This window comes from Gastrolobium bilobum, unplaced genomic scaffold (assembly GCF_033153095.1).
Source record: "Gastrolobium bilobum isolate Gb01-03AN ecotype WA unplaced genomic scaffold, APGP_CSIRO_Gbil_v1 utg4848, whole genome shotgun sequence".
Taxonomy (NCBI): Eukaryota; Viridiplantae; Streptophyta; class Magnoliopsida; order Fabales; family Fabaceae; genus Gastrolobium; species Gastrolobium bilobum.
In genome coordinates this window covers 520,412-544,925 of record NW_026899359.1, presented here as the reverse complement: position 1 = coordinate 544,925, position 24,514 = coordinate 520,412, and the positions used below count along the sequence as shown (strand labels likewise).

Here is a 24,514-nt window from a genome sequence, read left to right as displayed (position 1 = left end):
AAATATTTTATATAAACATTAAATAAAGAAAAAAATGTTTGTCATTATAAAAAATACTATTCTATTTATAAACATAGTGTTATTATACTTACTACTATTCTACGCTTATTACTCTTACTATCACCGTTGAATCAATTTGAAATCAACGATCGAAAAATAAAAAAAATCAATTGTCATTAATTTTAAATTGATCCAACGGTAACCTAATGATAAAATGGTAATAATTATAATCTTCCCCTATATATAACATATTGAGTACTTTTATTTTATGTTTTTTTAACATCTGTCATTCATGTATACTATAAATAATTTGGGGCATGATATACTTACCACCCAAAAAATTTACCACCTTTACAACTAACCTAATCACCGTTGATTCCCGTCAATCTAACGGTTATAATCTCTAATAAATTAATTTTCAATAAATTATAACCGTTAAATTGACAGAAATCAACGGTGATTAGATTGGTTGTAAATGTGGTAAATTTTGTTGAGAGTAAGTATATGCTTCCCCAAGTAATTTTATAATGATGGATCCTGTAATTGCTTGTATAGCATGAGAATGATAAATAGGCTGAACAAGTTTTTTGGTGATTTACATCTTAACCGCTGAACTGCCCAAATTATATGTACACAAAGGAGTGTCACCTCGAAGCAACAAGTAAATCGAAAGAACAAAAATTGTAGATGTATCGAATTTTATCTGTCTTTGCTTCTACTTAAAACTATGTTAAAAGAATTGCAACAATTAACTCCAAGTCTATTTATCTATGACAAATTTCAAAACATCAGGGAAGCAAAATATTCCAAGGCTTTAATCAATCAATGTTTAAAGTTCCATCAATCTCCTCATCAGCATTGACCTCCTTTATCATTCGAAGAATGAAAAGAAGCAAACCATTGTTTCCAAGGTGCATCCTTCTGTTGCTCCAACCATGAGAGAAAAGCACTATCCAGCAAGCAGAAAAAGTTTACATAGAGAAGCTGGTATTTCAAAGGAATATACCGAAAATTAAAAACCTGCAAAACTGGCCACACACCACCTTCTAAAATCAAGGCTGGGACATAATTTTTCTTCAAGTCCTCCTTCACTTGAGGAAGAGTCTTGCCAGCGCACAATCCCATGTAAGTAAAGAACACAAACAAATGGATGGGACCAAAAATCATGCCATCCATTGCCACTTTAGTAGCTACCGATCGAGCAGACTTTGGCATTAGTTGAAGCTTTAGCCTTATAAATTTGTCCAAGCCTTCATACCTTCAAGACATGATGAAGGTTGGTTCCAAGTGAGTACACATTCTTAAGCAGCAGGAATTATAACTTAGCTTGTAACTATTTTCCGAAAAAATGTTCTTTAAGCTTATTAGTTCTTAGTAAAAATGAACGTCACTTTTTCTCAATCTTGAAATCCCGGAGCTATCAACTTGCAAGCTATCTCAGTGCATACCCCAAAGTCTTCTGAAATTACAATTACCTTTTAAAAAAAATCAAATATTCATGTGAAGTTAAGATCCAAGAAAGAGTTAACAGAGGCAACAGTTACATGGGTCCTAATCGGTTCAAGTGCATTCAGGTTTTCCAAATCAGAAAAACAGGTACTTTGTAGCTGACATGATATGATCAACAAATTGCCTCTAAATGATATAAATATTTGATTAAAAATTTCTTCTCCCTATTTAGGCATCTGTCAATGATATATACCCCCTTGTTTCTAACCTTTTTAATTCACTTCATAGTTCATAATCTATCCTCATATATACGTTCGAGAAAAAACTTCCCAAGTAATTCTCATGACTCAAAAGGTCCTCACAGCAGCTATGAAGCCAACATTTTAGCCAAACTGGAATCCAAGCCTAACGTCGATTTCTATGCTTTTTCCCCATTCCAAGAAGGACCTACCAACTAAAAGCATAAACAATTACAGAAGGAGGGGTTTCCTAAACATGATGCACTTACTACAGAAAAAATCACAAGCCAATGTCCATGACCGCATGCTATCTTGCACCGATACTACAAAAAATCTGATGTGTATCTCCTACACTCCAACACGTGTTGTAGAAACTTAAAAAAGATTTCAAGAATTGCATTCGTTTTTAGTTACAACTGTTATAATCGTTGAATTACGATTATCATTTTATTGAGTTTAATATAAATATTTATGATATTTTATGTTTCTTTGCAAAATCAATGAGTATTATAAGTTTATCTTCAGTTTTTATTAAATTATTAAATATTAAATATAATATCCACTGTATAAATTAAAAATATTATTTAATATCACAATATATTTTAACACGTCAAAATCTAATATTTTTTAGAATTAATACGTCGAAGTGTTGTGTCGTGTCCCATGTTAAGTGTCTGTGAAACATAGACCACATGTCTCATAAATTGGGTGCAGTCTCATGCTGTAACAAACTGATTTACAGAAACCCCACATAAAAAAATAAAAAAATCATGCATGCTCCAATACTTGGCAAACTAAAATCTATCTTACTGACATGATATTGAAGAATTTCTTCACAGGTAAATTACAAGATTATGGGAAAAAAAAAAAAAAAAAACACATACCAGAAGTGGCCAACTGGTCCAACAAAACCGAATCCAAACATGCTTGTAACAGCCACGCGGTTCCAGTTGATAATAAATTTAGAATCAGCATCCTGCCAAATCAAACATAACAGATGGGAGTGATTACTAAAAATTGGAAAGAGATGGCCTTATTCTTCAAAAGAAAGATGAAAGAGAGGAAGAGGGAATTATTGGGTTGTGAAGGTTATTCTTACAGATAGTTGAAGACGCTTTTTTGCAGCTGAGTGAGTGATGTACTGAGCAGCAACGTCTCCAACGCCCCAGAGGACGCCAGAGCTTATCACTTGGGTCTTCACTGGATGAACAGAAAGGCAATTCTGGTACCAGTTCCATAGCTTCAGCATCTTGTTACTTACGCTCGTACTAAATGACTATGACTATGAGGTAACAACATAAGATGAGGTTTGGAAAACAATATGCAGGTAAAAAATGTTGCAGATTTTGGGGAACAGGCCTCTCAGTATTGCAGTTAAAACTGGCTTTGGGCTTTATACATACATGTTTAATCTTCATGTGTGTGTCTCTCTCTTGTTGGGCTTGGCTTCACTAGCAATTTATTTTTTGAATAGGGGTTCACTTGTATTTTTTATGTTTGAGTGTAAATCATACAAAGACACTTTAAAAAAAAAAATCCTTGAAGTTTATAATTTTTTCTATTAGTAGTCATTGGCTCAAGTTGTAAGAAGCTTATTTTATTAACCAAAATTTGAGTCTTAGAAATAAATAAATAAAAAGTTCTTAAAAGAGTTACCCATAATATAAATTCGATAGTAGTTAAACTTAAATATTCAAATAATCTATCAATTGATTTGATTTAAAAAAATATATAAAAAATATATTTATATAAGTAATAATTTTGTGTAATTTGTTTCGAAAAATTGCAGATTAAACATCTAACGTGACAAAATGTAACAACACATCTGCGGGGGAACAGCATAAAAATTATTTAATAATTTAAAATTTTGCACCAACTAAAATTTTTTATGAAAAAGAGACATTAAAATAAGGGTTTTGTAAATGTCTTGTAACAGAAAAATTGATAATATTATGTTACACATACATGCTTTGGTAGAGTCCGCCAAATATTAGAAAAAAATATCAAATAAAAAATATTACAAAGAAAATGATATGAGAGTACGAGGAAATATTTTTTTCCTCGCCTTTGCTTTTCCCTTGAAATAAAGAGTTTTATAAGGGGGTGTTTGGTTGAAGGTTTTTGAAGAGAATGATAGGGAAATGTGAAGTGGGGAAATTGGGTGCCCATGTTTGGTTGACAAGCTTTCAAATTTGCCCACCTAAATGAGTTTGCTAGGTATCCCATTTGCATGGCTATTTGGATCAAAATTGATGGACAAATATTCCCACTTTAGATGTGGTATTCCCCCCATTTGCATGGCTATTTGGGATTTTGTTGGTTGTTTTTTTTTTTTCCCATCTATATTTTACCTACAACCAAACATATACTTTATAAAAGTTACCTAATTTTCCTAGTTAAATTTTTTCCTACCAAACAACTTTTTTTTATATTTTCCTACCAAACTCACTTTCCTATCATTTCCTACCATTTTCCTATGAATATCATTTCCCAATCATTCATAAAAAATTTCCTCAACCAAACGCCCCCTAATAGTTATGTTGTAAGAAAAGTGATTGTGTAATATTATAGAGATTCGTTTTGCGTATCTTACTTTTTTATTTTGCTTCATAAGATGCGGGCCCCACAAAATATTGTATGTGGGACATTTTTTGGTGTCATGTTACATGATGAATGCAAATCTCTAAAATAAATGTCAAAATGAATTAAAATTAAAATTAAAATAAAGGAAAAGATAATCTGCATAAATATTATCAAGTACCAAAAGTGATAAGTATTGTCAAACATTTTTTTCTTGGTCATCTATGGTTAAATATAAAAAAAAAATATTTTGGAAAAATTAAACCTACCGTAATGTGACTACTTTTGGATCGAACAAAATTATTTTTCGTGAAATATTCATATGATTTATAAAAAATTATATGGGAAAACAAGCCTGATATTATTCAGCATGCAGTACCTCACAACATCAAAAAACTTTCCACTGAGGCTAATATGGTACATTACTTGTGGAGAACAAAAAAATACGTGGTAAATTGTGATCTTGCTCTTGCCAATAGAATGCTGGCGTGGCCTAATCCACTTCTTAAGTGATCTTCTCATGTATTTGTCGTTTTCTTATGACAGCCTCAAAAAAGTACCCCGAAATCTTATTACGATAAATGTTTGTGGATAAGAATCTCCCGTGTGTATGCCACATACTCACACACGAAACCCACTAGTCCATGATTGGTTCTGCTGCATTCATTACATTGCATGCAGCATAACTTCGCTGCTAACTATGCAGACCCAACTATCCCCAGAAGCTCCTCAACTGAGGTACCTATTCCTCTGCTTCAACTTGTTTCCAAACAATTGTGAACATTACCCGAATGTTATCAACTATGCAGTATATATCATAGTTTGTTTCTGAGTCTTTATAGTGTGTATTTCAATGCCAAATTTAGATGTTGATCAGAACGATCAAACTTAGATACCACTGTTGGATTTGGATTTTGGTTTGGATCTGTTTTCAGTTTGGTTTAATTATTTGTTGGGACACTATGGTTATTGTTAAAACTTGGTCTGAGATGTTTGGAAAATTTTTCCAGTTTTTTGGAGCTTCTATGATCAATTTGGGAATTCATACTCTTTTCTATCATCAGAGGTGAGAGGTCTCTGTCTTTGGTTTACAATGCAGGGCTGAAAGCTGACATAATCATCTAATGATTCTAATTGATATTTTTGCTCTTTAGTCCTTGCTTTGTTAAGTAACAATTGGATGATTCCTTTGTTCATTTTGTAATATTGTTGCTATGAATAGCAAATGAGCGAGATAGAAAAATGCTGTCATGCTTCCCGTGATCCAGTTCTAAGTTCAGCTTCTGAAATTCTCACCCCAAACATGTTAATGCCGAGCTATGGATTTTGTTTCTGCCTGTTTTTGTTTATTAGACTAGTTTATTAATAAAATGTAGATTTCTAGAGCTAATGTGGATGAGTATGTAGAATGTCTATGGATTTTTGTGGCATAATTGATCTATTTTCTCCAAACAACTTGGAGTTTCCCATGACCATGTAAAAGTACACACTAGCACAGATTCTCCTTGCTGCAAATGCTTTGACAGTAAGATGCATTTAGAACTCTTAATCAGTTGGAGCCTCTATGGAGCAACAAGAAAGAGTTTATATGAACTAATCTTCATCTTGTCCAAGATTTGTTTAGTCATTTATAGATTAATGCCATGGGTTCTTTTGATGATCGTTGTCCTTTTAAATACGCTATTTGATGATAGCCTTCTCTGGATGATACTCTTATGTAGTCTTGATAGAAAAATCCAGGACGGGGCATCTTCTTATGATGCTAGCATAATAGCTAACAATGTTGCTGGGTCTTGTGGCCAGAATCTGAAGGTAGTTTGCTGAGGCTTTCGGAAGCAGCCAACATAGATTTCTGAGAATCTGATCGAGTCTATTCATCATTATAGATAGCAGCCAGAAGGGGGCCCTCATGAGTAATGAAGGTGTTAAAGATTTATTAGTCATGGTATTGTGAACTATTTAACTTTTTTCTCATAATGATGTCAGAAATCATATGCACAGTTTTTTACATTAGCTATATCCTGTAATTAGGCTTAATTATCCCTATGATGTTGGACATATAGAAATCTATTACTTGCTCGTACAATCTCGTGTTGTTCATTCTTGAATTCTTTGATCTTAACAACGCTATATTTTAGCTGACTAACATGCAGAGTACTAAGAAAAACTTCACCTATATTTTATCATAAAAATGATAACATAAATCCAAATTATGGCAGAACAATTTAGTTATCTACTTGAATTGCAATGTCAGACTAACAATATAGATTTTTGTTTAGTATAATATATGGTCCTCTAGTGAAATCAGTATGTGCACCTGTCTGACTCATGCTTATAAGATACATGTTTTCATTAAATAATCACTCTTGTATTAGTCTGGACTTTATGGCTGTTTGAGCTATCCACTATAGTAAGTGACATTTGAAACTAATAGGGAGGGGCCAACCAGACTACGTTGAATTATAATGATGATCTGAATGAGAGTTTCCTTTGATTGCCATTTAACCATTTAAGTGAAATCTGTTACCGAATGAGCATAAGACTGATAAAGATCAACATCAGGTTCTTTCAGGAACTTTAGGATGATCTTAATCTAAATGCCTTGAGATCCTATAGTAACTCCAGTTCATCTTAGTAATGTCAAGCGAATGTTGAAACATTAAATTTCTAATCATTACATGATTATGACATCTTCCCAGTGAATAGTTCAGCTAATATAATTTAAGGCCTAAAAAATTATTTAATATTTGATTAATGTATTGTATCCTTACAACTGTCGTGTTAAAAGATAACCATCAAATGTATTGATACTTTCCCTATAATTTTCAACATTTTGGCAACTCCGAAACAGGAACTGCGTCAATACAAGAGCAACCAATCAAAAATAAGGTCTACCCCAAAAGAGACATTTAATCAATCCCGCTGCCTTATCTGTATGGGGAACAAAAGTTGTCAAACAGTTCATTCAAGAACAAAACTGATGAATACTTTGATTGGAAAAGGGAAGCCACAGGAAGCTCAGGCCATCTTCAACAATTTGACTGAAGAAGGACATAGGCCCACGCTTATAACATACACAACTCTTGTGGCTGCCCTAACCCGCCAAAAGCGTTTCAAGTCCATTCCTTTACTTCTTTCTAAAGTTGAAGAGAATGGAATGAAGCCTGATTCAATACTTTTCAATGCCATGATCAATGCCTTTTCTGATTCTGGCAAGCTAGATGAAGCCATGAACATCTTTCAGAAAATGAAGCAGTATGGGTGTAAACCTACAACTAGTACATTTAATACCCTCATTAAAGGATTTGGAATTGCTGGAAGGCCTTACGAATCTATGAAATTGCTAGATATGATGGATCAGGAAGAAAATGTCAAACCCAATGAGAGAACATATAATATTCTCATCCAAGCTTGGTGTACCGAGAAGGAACTGGAAGAGGCGTGGAATGTTGTGCATAAAATGGTGGCCTCTGGCTTGCAGCCTGATGTTGTCACATACAACACACTGGCAAGGGCATATGCTCAGAATGGTGAGACAGATAAAGCAGAAAGGTTAATATTGAAAATGCAGTACAACAAGGTGAGGCCTAATGAACGAACTTGTGGTATCATAATAAGCGGTTATTGTAAGGAAGGAAATATGACAGATGCCCTGAGGTTTCTATACAAAATGAAGGAGCTTGGAGTACACCCAAATCCAGTAGTTTTCAACTCTCTCATCAAAGGATATTTAGACATGACAGACACAAGCGGAGTGGATGAAGTGAGTTCTGATATCTGATACTTTTCATAAGATCAATATTTTCTTGTATGCATTATTTTTCCCACTGCTGTGATGCACTGAAGGAGCATTAACACAAAATGAAGATTAATAACCTAAGACAGGAACCATTTGTTGCATCTTATTTTGTGCTTGTATCCTGTAATTATTCAGTATCCAGTATTGTGATAAAAATAGTAACTTATAAATGAAAATTGGTCAGGCAATGACATTGATGGAAGAATTTGGGATCAAACCAGATGTAGTGACATTCAGCACCATCATGAATGCATGGAGTTCAGCAGGGCTTATGAACAATTGTGAGGAGATATTCAATGACATGGTAAAGGCTGGGATAGAACCTGACATCCATGCTTATAGCATCCTTGCAAAAGGCTATGTGCGTGCTGGACAGCCACTAAAAGCAGAGGCTCTTCTGACTTCCATGACCAAATTTGGTGTACAACCAAATGTAGTGATCTTCACCACCATCATCAGTGGATGGTGTGCTGCAGGCAAAATGGATCGTGCTATTAGACTTTATGGGAAAATGCATGAAATGGGAACTCCCGCAAATTTGAAAACTTATGAAACTTTAATGTGGGGGTATGGAGAAGCAAAACAACCATGGAAAGCAGAAGAGTTACTTATTACAATGGAAGAGAGGGATGTTGCTCCGGAAACGTCCACTATTCAACTGGTTGCTGATGCTTGGCGTGCCATTGGTTTACTTACAGAAGCCAACAGAATTCTAAATGGTTCAGAAGAAGTATCTCAGGTAGATAAAAAATTTGATGGTGACAAAGTACCAGTCCAGAGTTTGGAGAGGATTTATAAGAAAGAGAAACTCAGTGCTTCTCACTCTAATCTGCTGCAAGTACCTGAAGTGGTGGTAGCTCATCCAGAAAGAACAATTAATGGCAACATAAGGAGCCAAATGGTAGTAAAAGCATCTAACAGCATGCGGAATGCTACCATTTCCATGGTTTTTGTTCGCACAAGTTCATATTGGGTACAGCCATTGGTTTTAAGTAAGCAGCAAATTCAAAATCAGATTGTTAGGCCTTTCCTTAACTGTTGCAGAGTAGTGTCAATACATTGTTGAGGTGACTTTCAGCCGTGGTGATCTTTATATTAATTCTTGATGAAACACAAATCATGTCTGAAATATATTTATTTGCTGCCATGAAAGTACACCATGCTGATGTAAATTGCATTCCGGGACTTCAGAAATCAGATCATACACTATAGAGTTTTGACAAAATGGTGGTGTAAATTGCATTTGTTGAACTGCTGCTACTTGTATTCACTAGCCAATGAAATGTACAAGATACATGGCTGCAGAATTATGTATATTGCTCATTGTTGGGAAATGTTACTTTTATAGTTTTATATATACACACGGGAAAAAACGTATAACCAAATCAATAAAATCAAATCGCACGTGACTATATCACAAATGACAACAGACCACTATTATTTATATCTCTCTTTCTCACCCATGTCACCCTTTTTATTTATTTTCCTAACTCTAATAATTTACCAATACAAGTATTTATTATTTAAACTCATAATTGCTTGATAAGTAAAACTTATTGAATAAGGAATAAATGTAGGAAATTTATCTATGTCGGTATATTAATTAATTAGTTTTGTATTTTAAAATTAATTGGTTAATGAGTATTCTAATTTACATCTGTGCTTGAACGGGTTCAATTACATCTGTTGTTTTGTTTTCTACATCTTCCGTTTGAGCATCTATATATCCCTTGTTGCCAATTGATTGGGCCACTTGCTTGCAACTGTTGAATAACCGAAATTTGAACACACTCATTACGTATAGCTTCCTCTTATAACGAAGAACAGAGAACGAGAAGAAATCTTTCCATTAACAGTGAAATGAAGAATGGGTCTGTAAAGCAAAACAGTCTTAGAACATGGAAAAGTCTCGAAGTTACAGTGACCAAAAGCTAACCAAATGAAAAAGTAAAAAAAGAAAAAGCTAAATTGTAAGGTACATATGAAATGTCTATTTTGAAAACTGTCTATTTTGTTGCTTTTGTTTTCTACATCTTCCGTTTGAGCATCTATGTTCTATACCTTATTGCCAATTGATTGGGCCACCACAGGTTGCTTGCAACTGTTGAATAACCGAAACTGAAATAACTGAACACACTCGTTACGTATAGCTTCCTAGTGCAATAAAATGACAACATCGGATTGGGCCACTATATGTGATATACCTTAAGTGTTTGGGTTTCCTTTCACAGATAATGGGTCTGCTCTGGTATGAGAGCCCATTACAATTTGTATATCACCTGCGCAGTCTGTGAAGGATGAAAAATGTTAAGTGTAATGATTGAATAAATGACGTACTCACGTACAGGTCAAAAAAAGAATTATTTGAGCATCGGTACCTTTCTGCGAATCTTCTTGCAATTTCAGTAATCCGTAGAAAACATGTACGACATGTACGTAGCTGATTATTGAGGAAAACACATATATATTTGTAGAAACATATTGCTATTGCCACTGACATAATACCATTGAAGATGATCCACAACCGGAATGCAACGAGGAGGGTCCAGAGAAGTGTCTCAATGGCAAGTAATCCAGAAAAATGAAGGATAATATTAGCTGGCCATGCTTCATCTCTTTGAAGGATTATTATTGCAACCGTAGCAATGGCATGAGCCAATATAGCTATAAGGAAAAGTAACATGATTATGCCTGGTTCTCGATAAGGATGGGTACTTAAACCTTCATATTTAATTCCATTCACACCAACCAATAGTGCAATTACTGATCCGTAGACAGCAATCACTGCATGGAGAAAAACACCAGAACTGCAAACAATTTTTTTTTTAAAACAACGTCAATAAATAAAATTGAAAAAGAAGGGGTCCAATTTATTTTTTGTTTTCAAGTGTGTGTTCCGGTAAAAACAATAAATAAAGGGTATAAATAGCATGATTGAAATCTATTTTGAAAAATAGTTTTTTGATTTTCAGAATTAAAAAAAAAAAAAAAAACCGTTTTATAATATATGTTTGAGAAAAATATTTGTCCCTTTTAAATGATATAGAGTTATGTTATTTTAAGTGAGAGAAAAACATAAATTAGTGTTTTTTATTTAAAAATAAATTTACAAAAAATACTTATTTTCTCTCATATGATTTTCATTACTTGTATCTTTATCTCACTTAAAATGACATATTCTATATCTTTTAAAAAGTTAAACACCAAACCTATCTGTTTTATAAAAAAAATAATAAAAATTGTAACCGTTCTTTTTTTTTTAAAATCAAATTTAAAAAACATATCTGAATCATTTTTTTTTTTATTTTAACTCTTAATTTCCAAAACAAAAAATATATAGAAAACACACATTTTATTAATTATTCTAAAAAAAAAGTTTTAAAAACAAAAAAACGACAACACAATCAAACATACCAACTAATGTTTCTCAAATAGCTCTTGTTTTACACGTCATATATTCAATAATTAAATTAATATTTTTCATACTTTACAAACTGCTAATCTTATAAACTGTAATGGGCTCCCATACCAGAGCTGCAGAGCAGGCCTATTAGCTGTGGAAGGAAGCCCAAATACCTATAAGAATATCACATGGATTGTTCATATAGTAAAAGTAAACCACAGACAATACCCTCTCCTCTCCTTCACAAAAGTTAGGTTCTCATACAAATGCATAGAGAATATCCTCATATAGTAAAAGTGAGGAGGGTCTCATAAACCGATCTTCTCCTCGACTTATTTCCCAAATGTACCTCTTCAACTTTCCAACTCCACGGTTCCAACATATAGAGCACAGACACGGTTCTTATTCACAATTCCAACATATCATAGTACAGTACAGCCCATCCGCAGCGTCCTACAAGGATATTGCTCCTTGTCTGAGGCTGCGGAGATGGTAAACATTCCCCCACTCTCACTCTTATCTCTGATCTGACTCCAAGGAACCGTGAAGTTGGAAACTTGAAGAGGAAATTTGTCCCACGTTGAAAAAAGAAGAAGGAGGGGGAATCTGGGCTGTCATATGTTGTAACAGTAGTAACTGTGAATAACAAAGTTATAGTTGTGCTGTGATATGACTACAGCACATATTATAATTTGTTTAAAGAACTCCGGCGACAGTAAAAAATAAAAATAAAAAGATGAAGTATTAGGATACGTACCCCGGTGTCTGAATCTGTGGTGTTATGGTCGTGCTGTTGTCTCTCATATTTTGAGACGACGGTGTCCGAATCTGTGGTGTTATGTCTGTCCTCCTTAGAGACGACCATAAAAGACTCTGGATGGCACCTTCAGTGTTGAAGTAAAATATATAAGCTGCAAATGCATTTATAACAACTAGTGGAAGCCAAAAAAAAGGAGACAGAATGGAACGCACCCATTTCGATTTTCAGACATTGAAAACGACATCTTATGAATACCAACAACAAAAAAAATTGAACCTACCAATATGTCAATTTCAGACAGTAACGACGAAATCAACAACAGTCTCTGCTAATACGCTGCATAACACGATTTTGATGTACGAAGTCAACAAATATGCATAAGCACTACTTTGATAAACGAAATCAACAAATAGGCATAAGCTAACACTACTCTCTTTTTTTATTGGATAAAAGCTAACGCTACTTTGATACGCGAAAAAAGACTATTTGATGGCTAACACTACTTTGATGGCACATTGGCAATATCAGACAGTAACGACGAAATCAACAACAATCTCTTCAAATAAGGCCCCAAATAAGCTGCCAACGCTACGCATAACACCACTTTGACGAACGAAATCAACAAATAGGCATAAGTACTGTTGATGGCCTACGTAGCACCGATACGACACGCGACACATGACACGACACGACACTCCGACACGTCAATCCTAAAAAATTATGGATTTCGACACGTTAGGACACGTTTTAATATTAAATAATATTTTTAATTTATATAGTGTATATTTCATTTAATATTTAATAATTTAAAAAAAAATGAAACTATATTAATAATACCCATCGACACGTTATAAAGATGGAAGCTTTAATAAAAAAAATAAGAACTGGGATGAGAGAGATAATATCAGATAGAGAGATCAAATCATATTAGAGAGAAATCAGAGAGAAGAAGATACAATAAGAGCGTGATAGGAATTGACAACAATGATGCTGAGATGATCTCTTATCTACTTAAGGGAAAAAAAGACAAAAAGATAAAATTGATATGATCAGGTAGAAGCTTTATTAATATATTTTAACTTTTTAAAAAAAAATATTTAAAAAAAAAAATTAAAAAATTACGAAAATGTCATTTGACCGTGTCGGACATGGTCAAATTCGCGTGTCGGAATGGTCAACGTGTCGGAAAAAGTCAACCGCGTGTCCGACACCGTGTCGGAGCGTGTCAGAGCGTGTCGCCGTGTCAGAGCGTATCGGACCCGACCCTTCCTTTTTTTACTTCCTTGTTGATGGCAACAATAATCTCTTCAAATAAGGCCACATAAGCTAATTCACTACTTTGATGGCAAGTTCAGTGTTGAAGGAAAATATATAACCTTCAAATGTATATATAACTAGATGTCAATATGAACCAAAAATAATGAAATACCGAAAAAAAAAAAAAAAAAAAACCCGTCAATCCGTCCAACATCTTGAAATACCAAAAAAACCTATCATGAAATACCAAAAAAAAATCCGTCAATCCGTCAAACATCGTGAAATACCAAAATAAGACCCGTTAATCTGTCCAATATCGTGAAATACCAAAAAAAAACCTATCATGAAATACCAAAAAAACCTGTCAAAACCAAAAAAAGAAGAAGAGAAATGTATTTGTATGTTACATGATAAATGAATAGTTGTTATGTTAAAAAAAAGATAAGATAAATTTATTGAATAACGTGTTCTCTCACTTTTTTAATATTATATAATTTATCTTTTTCTTATCATAACAACTATTTATTTGTCATGTAAACATGACAAATGCATTTTCCAAAAAAAAAATCCCAAGAATCTAGATGACAATATCAGATAAATATGAAGTCAACGATAAAAGACTACTACTTGATGGCTAACACTAACTTCGTGGCAAATGTATATATACCTCGATGTGGAATAAATTTTAGTACATCACACATCCATTGAATTCAGTGTATTTTTTTTTATGATATATGGATAAAAAAATATTATATTATTTGAAAAATAAATAATAATATTTTTATTTACATGTCACAAAATAATTGGACGGATATGCTAAATTTTTAATTCGTATGATGCACCAAAACTTTATTTCTAGATGTCAATATGAATACCAAAAAAAAAAAAAAAAGGCCACATTTTCCTCCTTCATAATAATTTCTTCACAACCTAGATTCAATATAACTAAACCATTCTGTTATTTGAACACACTTAAAAAAAAAAAAATAAGAAAATTGAAACCCTTTTCTTCTCTTGCATACATTCTCTAATGAATTAAAAGATGTCAGCCCAAAATTGCGAAACTTCCCGGTGTTTTCCTACGACCCGTTTCATAGCTTTAACAAGTCATTCGAAAAGTGGATTCAGGTCGGCGTATTTTTATTTTTATTTTTGTTATTTTCTTATGGTATCACATTTAAAAAAACGGATTTTATACTAATATTATTAATAATAAAATAGGCTTATATCATTAGTGAAATATACATAAGTTAAATAAAAGTATATTTAAATATATTTTTTAAATAAAAGTATTCACATAGAAAATAAGGTCATGGACCAAAAGCATTGTAAGGTTTTAAATTGCATAAACTCATTATTTTTTGCATACCTTCACGTTTCACTATCACATCGTCTCACGGAAATTTATTTAAACTTTATTATTAATAGAACTTAAAAATATATATGTAACCCTTTATTTATAAAAAAAAATTACCTAATGATGAATAGAGCCCATTTTTTTTCTATATGGCTAGAAGGAGTCTATTTTATGGGCCATGATAAAATGTGATGGTGATACTAATTGACTCTGTTAACAAATTTTTTATCTCTTGATGATAGTTAACTTTTAATTGATTATGACAATTTTTCTGTTTAAGGATGAGAAAGAAGGTGATATGTGTGGACGGTGTAAGTTTCTGACGTGGGCCGTGGGCAATCGTCAATATAACCGTCATACTATGGAGTGAAGATTGGGAGTCTGAGTGTGCTATAATAAACAAAAATTTTACAATTTGAATGTGACAAATCAAAAGTAAACTTATATTATCTTCGTCCATCATATGAATATTTTAAATTTAAATAAAATCTAAACAACATAATTAGAAAAAACATGTAAAACTTTAAAGGAAATTTGCATAATTAAAATTTAAAATAATTAAAGTTTAATTTAAAAAGGAGAAAGAAAGAAGGACATGTATTGTTGTTTAGGAGACAAAAAATTGAGTTTTACAAAAAAGGAGATAATAAATTCAAATATTAAGTCACTTTAAAATATACTTTAACTTAATATATAAGAGTGCAGATAAAAAGGAATTAATGTTTCTTGAAACCTCAAAACAACGTTATTATGGAATTTGGGAAAAAAAATTAACAAAATTCATAATATAAGAATAAAATATATTTTTTTAAATTCCCTTTATTTTTTTCCTGGGAGAAAAATATTGTAACAACCAATTAGTGTTACTATCAATCAATTTTATCGTTAGATCGATTATGTTGATCCAACGACTTTTCCTTATTTAATGCTTTTACATTAAATATGGAGAATATTAACCATATAAAGATGGAAATAAATATAACCGTTAGATCAATATAATCGATCAAACAGTATATAACACCCTTCCATGGTTTTTGTTCGCCCAAGCTCATATTGGGTACAGCCATTGATTTTAAGTAAGCAGCAAATTCAAAATCAGATTGTTAGGCCTTTCCTTAACTGTTGCAGAGTAGTGTCAATACATTGTTGAGGTGACTTTCAGCTGTGGTGATCTTTATATTAATTCTTGATGAAACACATATCATGTCTGAAATATATTTATTTGCTTCCATGAAAGTACACCATGCTGATGTAAATTGCATTCCGGGACTTCAGAAATCAGATCATACACTATAGAGTTTTGACAAAATGGTGGTGTAACTTGCATTTGTTGAACTGCTGCTACTTGTATTCACTAGCCAATGAAATGTACAAGGTACATGGCTGCAGAATTATGTATATTGCACCTTGTTGGGAAATGTTACTTTTATAGTTTTATATATGGAGTTTGATTTTTTCATGTTAAATGAGAATTCAATTCTCATGTTAGAGATAAAAAATATGTGGGACCCATGTGTTAGAAAAAATTATATGTAAGACCCGTGTCAGCACGGAAATCGAAGAGTGGGTAGGAAAATTTGAATTCTCATGTTAAATGATAATTATAAAACCCTTTATATATACACACGAGAAAAAAGTTATAGTTGTGCTTGTGATATGACTATAGCACATATTATAATTTGTTTAAAGAACTTCCGTGAAAGCAATAAAAAGAAATAAAAGTCTAGTAAAAGATACTTACCCCGGTGTCTGAATCTGTGGTGTTATGGCTGCGGTGCTGTTGTCTGTCATCCTTTGAGAGGCTAACACTATTTTGATGGCAAGTTCAGTGTCCAAGGAAAATATATAACCTTCATAAGTAAAGTATATATATATATATATATATATATATAGCAGGATCACATCTCAAATGTATATATATATACAGGTAGGATCACACTAATGTCAAATTTGAACCAAACATAACACATAAGGCTCCCCAAGGCACTAAAGGTAAATGACGTGGAAACGTGGTGGAATAATAAAAAGGGATTCTTCCTCCTTCATAATAATTTCTTCACTACCTAGATTCAATTTAACTAAACCGTTCTGTTAGTTAAACACACTTGAAAAAAAAAAAAAAAGAATTGAAACCCTTCTCTTTCAATTTTATTTATTAAAGCGATGACATTTTTTTAAAAAAAAATTGGTTTGCTGTTTTTCTGTTTTATTACCTGCTGTCTACGGGTTTAATTTGTCAATCGATTATTGATTGGGAGTTCCACGCGGTGAATACTAACTGAGAATGTATGTGACTAACTGAGAGGGTGTGCAAAGGAGAATTAGATAAAATAACTGTATTCTCTTTCATACATTCTCTAATGAATTAAAAAATATTATGTTTCAGCCCAAAATTGCGAAACTTCCCGGTGTTCTCCAACGACCTGTTTCAGAGCTTTAGCAAGTCATGTGGTAAACTGGATTCAGCAAGTCATGTCTTTAGCAATTTAGCGTACTCAGAGTTTGTTTGGATGAGTTTTTTTTTTTTCAAAAGTTATTTTTTTTAAGTGAAAAAAGCACTTTTCAAAAAAAGTCTATTTTTTTAAAAAAAGCAGAAGTAAAAAAAAAAAGTTAAAAATCTACTTATTTTTTCAAAAACTAACAATTTTAACTTTTAAAAAAAGCAGAAATCAAAAGCCAAATATTTTTTTTTAAAAATCAAATATTTTTTAAAAAATTTAAATAACTGTAACTTTTATAAAAAGTACTTTTAAAATAAGGAAGTGATAAAAAAGACTTTCTTAAAAAGTCGATACAAACGTACCCTTAATAATTCTTTTACGCTGAAACTGATCCCAATTCTTTTAGGTTAATTATTTTAGGAAAATATTAGCATCATGTGATAGGAGAAGACAATAAATCTCTCCTACACACTCAAAAAAATGTGAGACCCACTTCAAAAAAAAATTTCTCATGAGACCCACATAAGTTTTTGAGTGTACCATGAGATATCTTATCTCATGTTACATAAAAAAATATAATCGCATTCTTTTATCCGCCAATTATATTCTGTCTCGCTTCAGTGTAAATGACTACTTGATGGGCATGGCTAACACTTTACTTTGTTGGCATCTAGCAGTGTGCAAAAAAATTGATTTATTTGCCATGCTCTTGATCTGATTTTGACCTGACTCATAAATACTTATTTTTTTGAACTAGTTTTAATTACTGATCCACTTTTATTTGGGTCAGTTTTAGACCTAACTTATTTTAATAATTGACTCATTAACTCAAAACTTGATCCATATCCATTATGTGAAAAAAAAAATCACAATTGCAGTTTTCGTTTTTAGGGTTCTCACTTCTCTCTTATCTCTGTCAACATTCTTCCACTGCACCGAAGAGGATCAGCCACCGCAATCACAATTGCAGTTCAAGGTATGCTTCTCGACTTTTCTTGTGTTCAATCCCGAGCTGATTGATTGATTGATTTAAACCCATATGATATGATATGCCTGAATACGTTATTGCTGCCATGTTTCGCTATAATAGTCTTTGTTATTGACTTTATATCTAACTCTTTGACCTATAAAAATCAAGTTAAGTCAAGTCAACACAAAAAAAACTGACCCGAAGTAACTTATGCACACCCCTATTGGCACCTTCAGTGTTGAAGTAAAATATATAACCTTCAAATGCATAAATAACAACTAGGTGTCAATGAATACCAAAAAACAAAACAAAACATGGCCCCCACATAAGCTGCCAACACTATACGCATAACACCACTTTGATGAACGAACTCAACAAATACGCATAAGTTAACACTTTTTTTTTTGGTACATAAGCTAACACTACTTTCATAAACGAAAAAAGACTATTCAATGGCTAACACTTGGCACATTTTGGCAATATCAACAACGACGAAATCAACAACAGTCTCTTCAAATAAGGCCCCACATAAGCTGCCAACACTCCGCATAACACCCCACTTTGATGAACGAAATCAACAAATACGCATAGCTAACACTACTTTGATTTGATGGCAACAATAATCTCTTCAAATAAGGCCACATGAGCTAACACTACTTTGATGGCAAGTTCAGTGTTGAAGGAAAATATATAACCTTCAAATGTATATATAACTAGATGTCAGGACACATTAAACTATGCATCGGAAAATATTATTCTCTTCACCTTAGAACTACGCGGGTAGGAGAAATTCTTTTTACCAGGATAAAATAATTTTCAGGAATGTGATGGATTTTTTTTTTCTAAGTAAGTTATTAAAAGGTGTTTAGTAAGTCAAAAATTTTCTTGGAATGTTGAGTTAATTTTATTGATGTTGTGTGTTAATTTTTTCATCACGTAGGAAAAAAACAATTTCACCTCTTCAATGATAATCTTCCCCAACTATTTTACATAGAAAAACAAATGATGGAAAAAAAAATTCAGTCATATTTTTACTTCACCTCTTACTAAACATAAGCAAATAATTTTTCCTAACTTATTTTTTAATGAAAAAAAAATTCCACCTCCTACCACACACCTTGTTGAAGGAAAATATATAACTAGATGTCAAGACACATTAAACTACGCATCTTCTTCACTTTAAAACTAGAGTGTTGATGGACATTAAATTACGCATCTTCTTCACTTTAGAACTACAGTGTTGATGACATTAAACTATGCATCTTCTTCACTTTAGAACTAAAGTGTTGAAGGAAAATATATAACTACGTGTCAAGACACATTAAACTACGCATCTTCTTCACTTTACAACTACAGTGTTGAAGGAAAATATAGAACCTTCGAATGTATATATAATTAGATGTCAAAACGCATTAAACGATGCATCTTCAGATTCTTCACTATATTCAGCCTCGCTTCAAGTTCCAAAACACAAACGTGTCTAGCCTTAATGAAGTGTTGGACCCGCCATTTTCAATCGGCGTATATTATTTTTTATATTATTTTCTTATGGTATCCCTTTTTTAAAAAAAAAAAATAACGCATTTTATCCTAATTTTATTAATATTAATAAAGTAGGTTTATATCATTAATGAAATATACATAAGTTAAATAAAAGTATATTTAAATATTCCTTTTCAGTTCAAGACAGTATTCCCATAGAAAATAAGGTAACGCATTGTAAGGTTTTAAATTGCATAATCTCGTTACATTTTTCATAGCCTTACTATCATATCGTCTCACGGAAATTTATTTAACTTCATTATAATTATAACTTAAAAGAAAAAAATAAAGTATCCAGATAGTTTTTTAATTTATTGAAAATAAATGCACTTCAATTTCTATTTTAAAAAATACAAAAATTAATATGTTGAAAAGGATAAAAATCAGAAAAATGTAAATTAAAATTTAAAAATTGAAATAAATAGTAATATACAGCAAAAGAAAGAAAATGAATTTTCTTTTAAATTTTGATGTTTGATCCCGAAGGATTAAAGATTACTGTTGAATTTATGAACTAGTCGATGTCTATGGGAAAGACATGCGCAAGTGGTGGCCGATCACTGTGTACTATGAGGAAGCAGAAAATCAAAAGGGGTGTGATGTGTGCATAATGACAGTGAATAAGAATTAGAGTTCAAAAAGTGAATAAGAATTAGAGTTCAAAAGTGCAAACTTGTGAGGTTTAACTCTTTATTTATAAAGGGATTTTACGCGATGATAGATAAAGCCCAATTTTTTTTTTGTATGGCTAGAAGGGGTCTATTATATGGGTCTAGCATAAAATGAAATGGTGATGCTAATTGACACCGTTAATAATTTTATTTTCTTTTTGATAGATGTGGAGGGCAAAAGCCCAAAAACAAAAGGAAAATAACAAATCAGTATTGCGATTACGGCAAGTATACTGATCGATTTCAAGTAGTAAAAGTGGAAGCAAAGTATCGTCCCACAAGGATTAAAGCACCAAGTGTTAGTATAACTAGTCCTCTTAATTTGAAAAATTCGATTTGGTTTAGAAAACAGATTTTGGATTAAAATAAAAGTGATTAAAATTAACTGCATTAAATATCAAGAACATTCAAGAACGTATGAAAAGATATGAATAAAGAACTGTAATAAAGAACTATAGCTAGGATAAACTTCACCTTTGATCCTCCTTTATAAATCTGAATTAATTCTTATAATTAATTAACTCAATAGTTCAGATAATTCATCTTTCTCAAATCAATTAGTTAAACCCTAATGTCTTAGTATATTTAACCCTTTAACCCAATTAGAATCCTAGTGTCCTAGTAATCCCCCTTGAATCAAACATTAAGTTGATGAATTAAAAAGTCTGCAATCCATACAAGCCTATGTCTAGATTATGCATAAATTGTTATTTTGTCTTTGTCAGGATTAAAATCCTAATATGTCTATTGTGAACTCTAACCCTCAAAACCCTATAAAATTGATTAGATCTAATAAGGATATGAAAAATTCATTCAAGGTAAAATAAAACTTATTGCATTAAAATAATTATAAAAACAATTCAGAATTCAATAAGGTTTCACATTGGATCCATGATCTTAACTACAAAAGAAAATTAGCCAGACATATCTGACTTAAACACAATAAAGAAAGAAAAAGATTTCATCAAGAAGAAGAAGAAAGAAGGGAAGAAAGAAAATCTTCAATTTCTCTGAGTGTTGATCTCCAGCATAAATCTTTTAGAACTCTCTCAATTTCTTGATTTCTCAAAACTCCCAGCCAAAGATGCCTTCTAATGGTTTTTATCCCCCTTTTATAGCTTTTTATCAAATCTCTCTATATCTTGGTCAAATCTTTGATTTAGAGTCCCTTTTCAAATAAAAACCCAATCCATTATTTAATGCACGTGGCATCCGTGCGATCCGCAATGTTACCGTGCGATCCGCGCGGATAGGCAATGGATTTGGCTATTGTTCAACATTCTTGGCGCGATTCGTGCCATTCTCGCGGCTGAGCTACTGTCACTTTCTCTTTTGTGAGATCATCCTTTTTTATGCATTTTTTCTTCTACAAAACACATAAATTTAGTGAAAGCGTGTCTGAGTTTGGATTGTCAATAATTCTAATAAATAATAACATCTATCACTTAATTAATATCAAATCCTTGCTCTTTTTAGTCTAGAAGACTCTATATGCTGGAGGCATATTAAACAATTTCCAGATTTAGACATTGTTGTCCTCAGCAATAAACAAGATCAAACAATAGGCAACAAGGATTAAATCTGTGATAAGAATTCATGTGGCTTAGGCATAACATTGCATTGAATAATTTCAGAGTTATTATGTTAAGCATGAATAGTTTCCAGTTTTGAGAATTTCAAAATCAGTTTCAAAAAGGAATTTAGAGCCTAACTTAATTACCTCGTACCAAGATATGCAATACACTCATCACTCAAGTGTTTTGGGTTTAATCTCTCAATCCATCAGTGCAGTAGTACTACCATAAGCTTGATCCCATTATCAGGTTCCTAACACAGACGACATGCACAACTGATCAAAAGGTCTTGCAGGGCTGTAACTTGGCCTGGGTTGGGGTTAGGAATATTTGGGAAGTAGTTAAATTATTGTTGACATTGGAACACGGATATTACCGCAAGGTTTGTTCATAACTCAAACAATGTTGTTAACTGCTTTTCTTCGTTTCAATTCAAGATTTTTCATCCCTTTTTTACCATTTTTCTGTACTTTTTCGCTGCTGCACAATTTTCATAATTTTCTTTCTTTCCTTTGAACCCAACTTTTTCCTTTACAATCACTTATGAGAACTTTACCTTGAATTTTATTAATCAGTGTTCAAATCTCATTCAAGGGTGAGTTAACAGGGATATAGGCTAAGTAATTTATGGGAAATTTATCAAGAGAAATCAGGCTAAGGCTCAAAAGGTTAGCAATGGAAAACTTTTCAGGTTAGCTATTTGTCCAAGTGGTTGATAAGAACAAAAATTGCCTTTATCATTTCAATTCATGCAAACATCATAGAGAAACAGATCAAGTTCTAGCGTACTATCACAGTGAGGTCTCTCTGGAAAAAATACTCACTATATAGGCTCAAATCTCACAGGTTAATTAATCAAGCTAGAATCTAAATTCTCAGTTTACATCAAATATAGTTTAACAATTCTCAACAAGAAAATCAACCAAACAAGTAATCATAACTCAGGCAATTCCAATACAATATTCTGACTGTTATTTATTGTGACTTCTCACAAAATATAACATATGTTCTCTAAGGTTTAATCAACTTATTGGATGAGTTGCTCATGAACATCTAGGCATGCTTTTCAGAGAATTATTTCTACTAAAAACAAAAATAACAAACTACAAATTGAGAAAAGAGGTTAAGATATCTCCCCTGAATCAAAAAAAAATTCTGTTAGATGTCTTTTATGCGTGATTCCTCATTATCGCATGTGGTGCGCCCAATTCTTAGATTTAAAAAATTGTTGTCCCCAGCAATAAAGCTAAACTAGTCGAAGAATAAAACTTCTGCGCAGTTGGAACACATTCACACTTGTTAACCATCATATCAAAATAAAACTAACCAGGTATATCAAGAACATCATAACATCCAAGTTGTCTCAAAATAAAAACAGAAATTAAAGCATCTGAATGTAAAATAAAAACAAAAGATAAATGGTGGGGTTAATGCAATCAGTCATCAAGCCATGCATCATCTATGGTGTCGCCTCCAGCAGCCTGTGATGTCTCCATATGCTCAGCTACTGGCTTAGTAGGGACTGTGGGCTCAATGTGATCCTCTGAAGTTGGTATCGGTGTAAGGTGTGGTCGATAACCAGAAGTATTAGCTCCTCCTGCTCGGCAAAAATCTTCCAGTATGTGTGCCCAGTAATCGCCCTGAATGCTCAATCTGTCAAGCTGTCCCTGCATGCGCTGGATGATGGGGGAATCTGCATAAAGAGGCTGTGGTGATGCTCTCTGTGGTGCTGTTGAGGGATGGATGTGCCTTGCGTGTGGGCTATACGGCTGATGTGGCCACATATGTGGGCTCCTAGTGAGCAAAGAAGGGAAGAAAGAAAATCTTCAATTTCTCTTAGTGTTGATCTCCAGCATAAATCTCTCAGAACTCTCTCAATTTCTTGATTTCTCAAAACTCCCAGCCAAAGATGCCTTCTAAGAGTTTTTAATCCCCTTTTTTTATAGATTTTTATCAAATCTTTCCATATCTTGGTCAAATCTTTGATTTAGAGTCCCTTTTCAAATAAAAACCCAATCCAATAATTAATGCACGTGGCATCCGCGCCGTTACCGCGCGGATAGGCAGTGGATTTGGCTATTATTCAACATTCTTGGCACGATTCGCGTCATTCGCGCGACTGGGGTACTGTCGCTTTCTCTTTTGTGAGATCATCCTCTTTTATGCATTTTTTCTTCTGCAAAACACAAATTTAATGAGAGCATGTCTGAGTTTGGATTGTCAATAATTCTAATAAATAATAACATTTATCACTCAATTAATATCAAATCTTTGCTCTTTTTAGTCTAGAAAACTCTATTTGCTCAAGGCGTATCAAACAGCCACTAAATGTTGACCCTAAGGGGGTGTTTGGTTCAAGTTTTTGGAGAGGATTACCGGTAATCCTTCTTTGGTAAATGTAATTACCACGTTTGGTAGAAGGAATAAATTACGATTCCCGGATATCCAAGGATTACCGGTAATTTGATTTAT

At 32.7% G+C, this 24,514-nt stretch overlaps 2 protein-coding genes across 5 annotated transcripts; one reads left to right on the top strand and one right to left on the bottom strand.

Annotated features, from left to right (window-relative positions):
- Positions 1-608: 608 nt before the first annotated feature.
- LOC133289866 (uncharacterized) lies at positions 609-3,037 on the bottom strand. The gene is made up of 3 exons (XM_061487882.1): positions 2,788-3,037; positions 2,573-2,664; positions 609-1,258 (listed from the first exon to the last, which is right to left on the bottom strand). The coding sequence occupies exons 1-3, from the start codon at positions 2,935-2,937 to the stop codon at positions 853-855; spliced, it is 648 nt and encodes a 215-aa protein (XP_061343866.1). The 5' UTR covers positions 2,938-3,037; the 3' UTR covers positions 609-852.
- Positions 3,038-4,949: 1,912 nt separating this feature from the next.
- On the top strand, positions 4,950-9,426 carry LOC133289854 (pentatricopeptide repeat-containing protein At5g21222-like). Of its 4 annotated transcripts, none has more exons than XM_061487868.1 (5): positions 4,950-5,006; positions 5,279-5,334; positions 6,072-6,190; positions 7,120-8,031; positions 8,252-9,426. In XM_061487868.1, the coding sequence occupies exons 3-5, from the start codon at positions 6,185-6,187 to the stop codon at positions 9,131-9,133; spliced, it is 1,800 nt and encodes a 599-aa protein (XP_061343852.1). In that variant the 5' UTR covers positions 4,950-5,006; positions 5,279-5,334; positions 6,072-6,184; the 3' UTR covers positions 9,134-9,426. The 4 variants fall into 4 exon arrangements, with proteins under 4 accessions (XP_061343852.1, XP_061343849.1, XP_061343851.1 ...); XM_061487865.1 differs by having other exon boundaries at positions 6,072-6,213; positions 8,252-9,425; XM_061487867.1 differs by lacking the exon at positions 5,279-5,334 and having other exon boundaries at positions 6,072-6,213; positions 8,252-9,425.
- Positions 9,427-24,514: the final 15,088 nt, after the last annotated feature.

What these genes read in the sequence shown, in the direction of transcription:
- LOC133289854 (XM_061487867.1), top strand. Translation starts at nt 6,178, where the DNA reads ATGAGTAATGAAGGTGTTAAAGATTTATTAGTCATG. An exon ending in TTAAAGATTTATTAGTCATG is followed by an intron (nt 6,214 to 7,119) that starts GTATTGTGAACT and finishes ACTCCGAAACAG; the next exon opens with GAACTGCGTCAATACAAGAG. An exon ending in ACACAAGCGGAGTGGATGAA is followed by an intron (nt 8,032 to 8,251) that starts GTGAGTTCTGAT and finishes AAAATTGGTCAG; the next exon opens with GCAATGACATTGATGGAAGA.
- LOC133289866 (XM_061487882.1), bottom strand. Translation starts at nt 2,937, where the DNA reads ATGCTGAAGCTATGGAACTGGTACCAGAATTGCCTTTCTGTTCATCCA. An exon ending in AAAAGCGTCTTCAACTATCT is followed by an intron (nt 2,665 to 2,787) that starts GTAAGAATAACC and finishes TTGATTTGGCAG; the next exon opens with GATGCTGATTCTAAATTTAT. An exon ending in GGACCAGTTGGCCACTTCTG is followed by an intron (nt 1,259 to 2,572) that starts GTATGTGTTTTT and finishes CATGTCTTGAAG; the next exon opens with GTATGAAGGCTTGGACAAAT.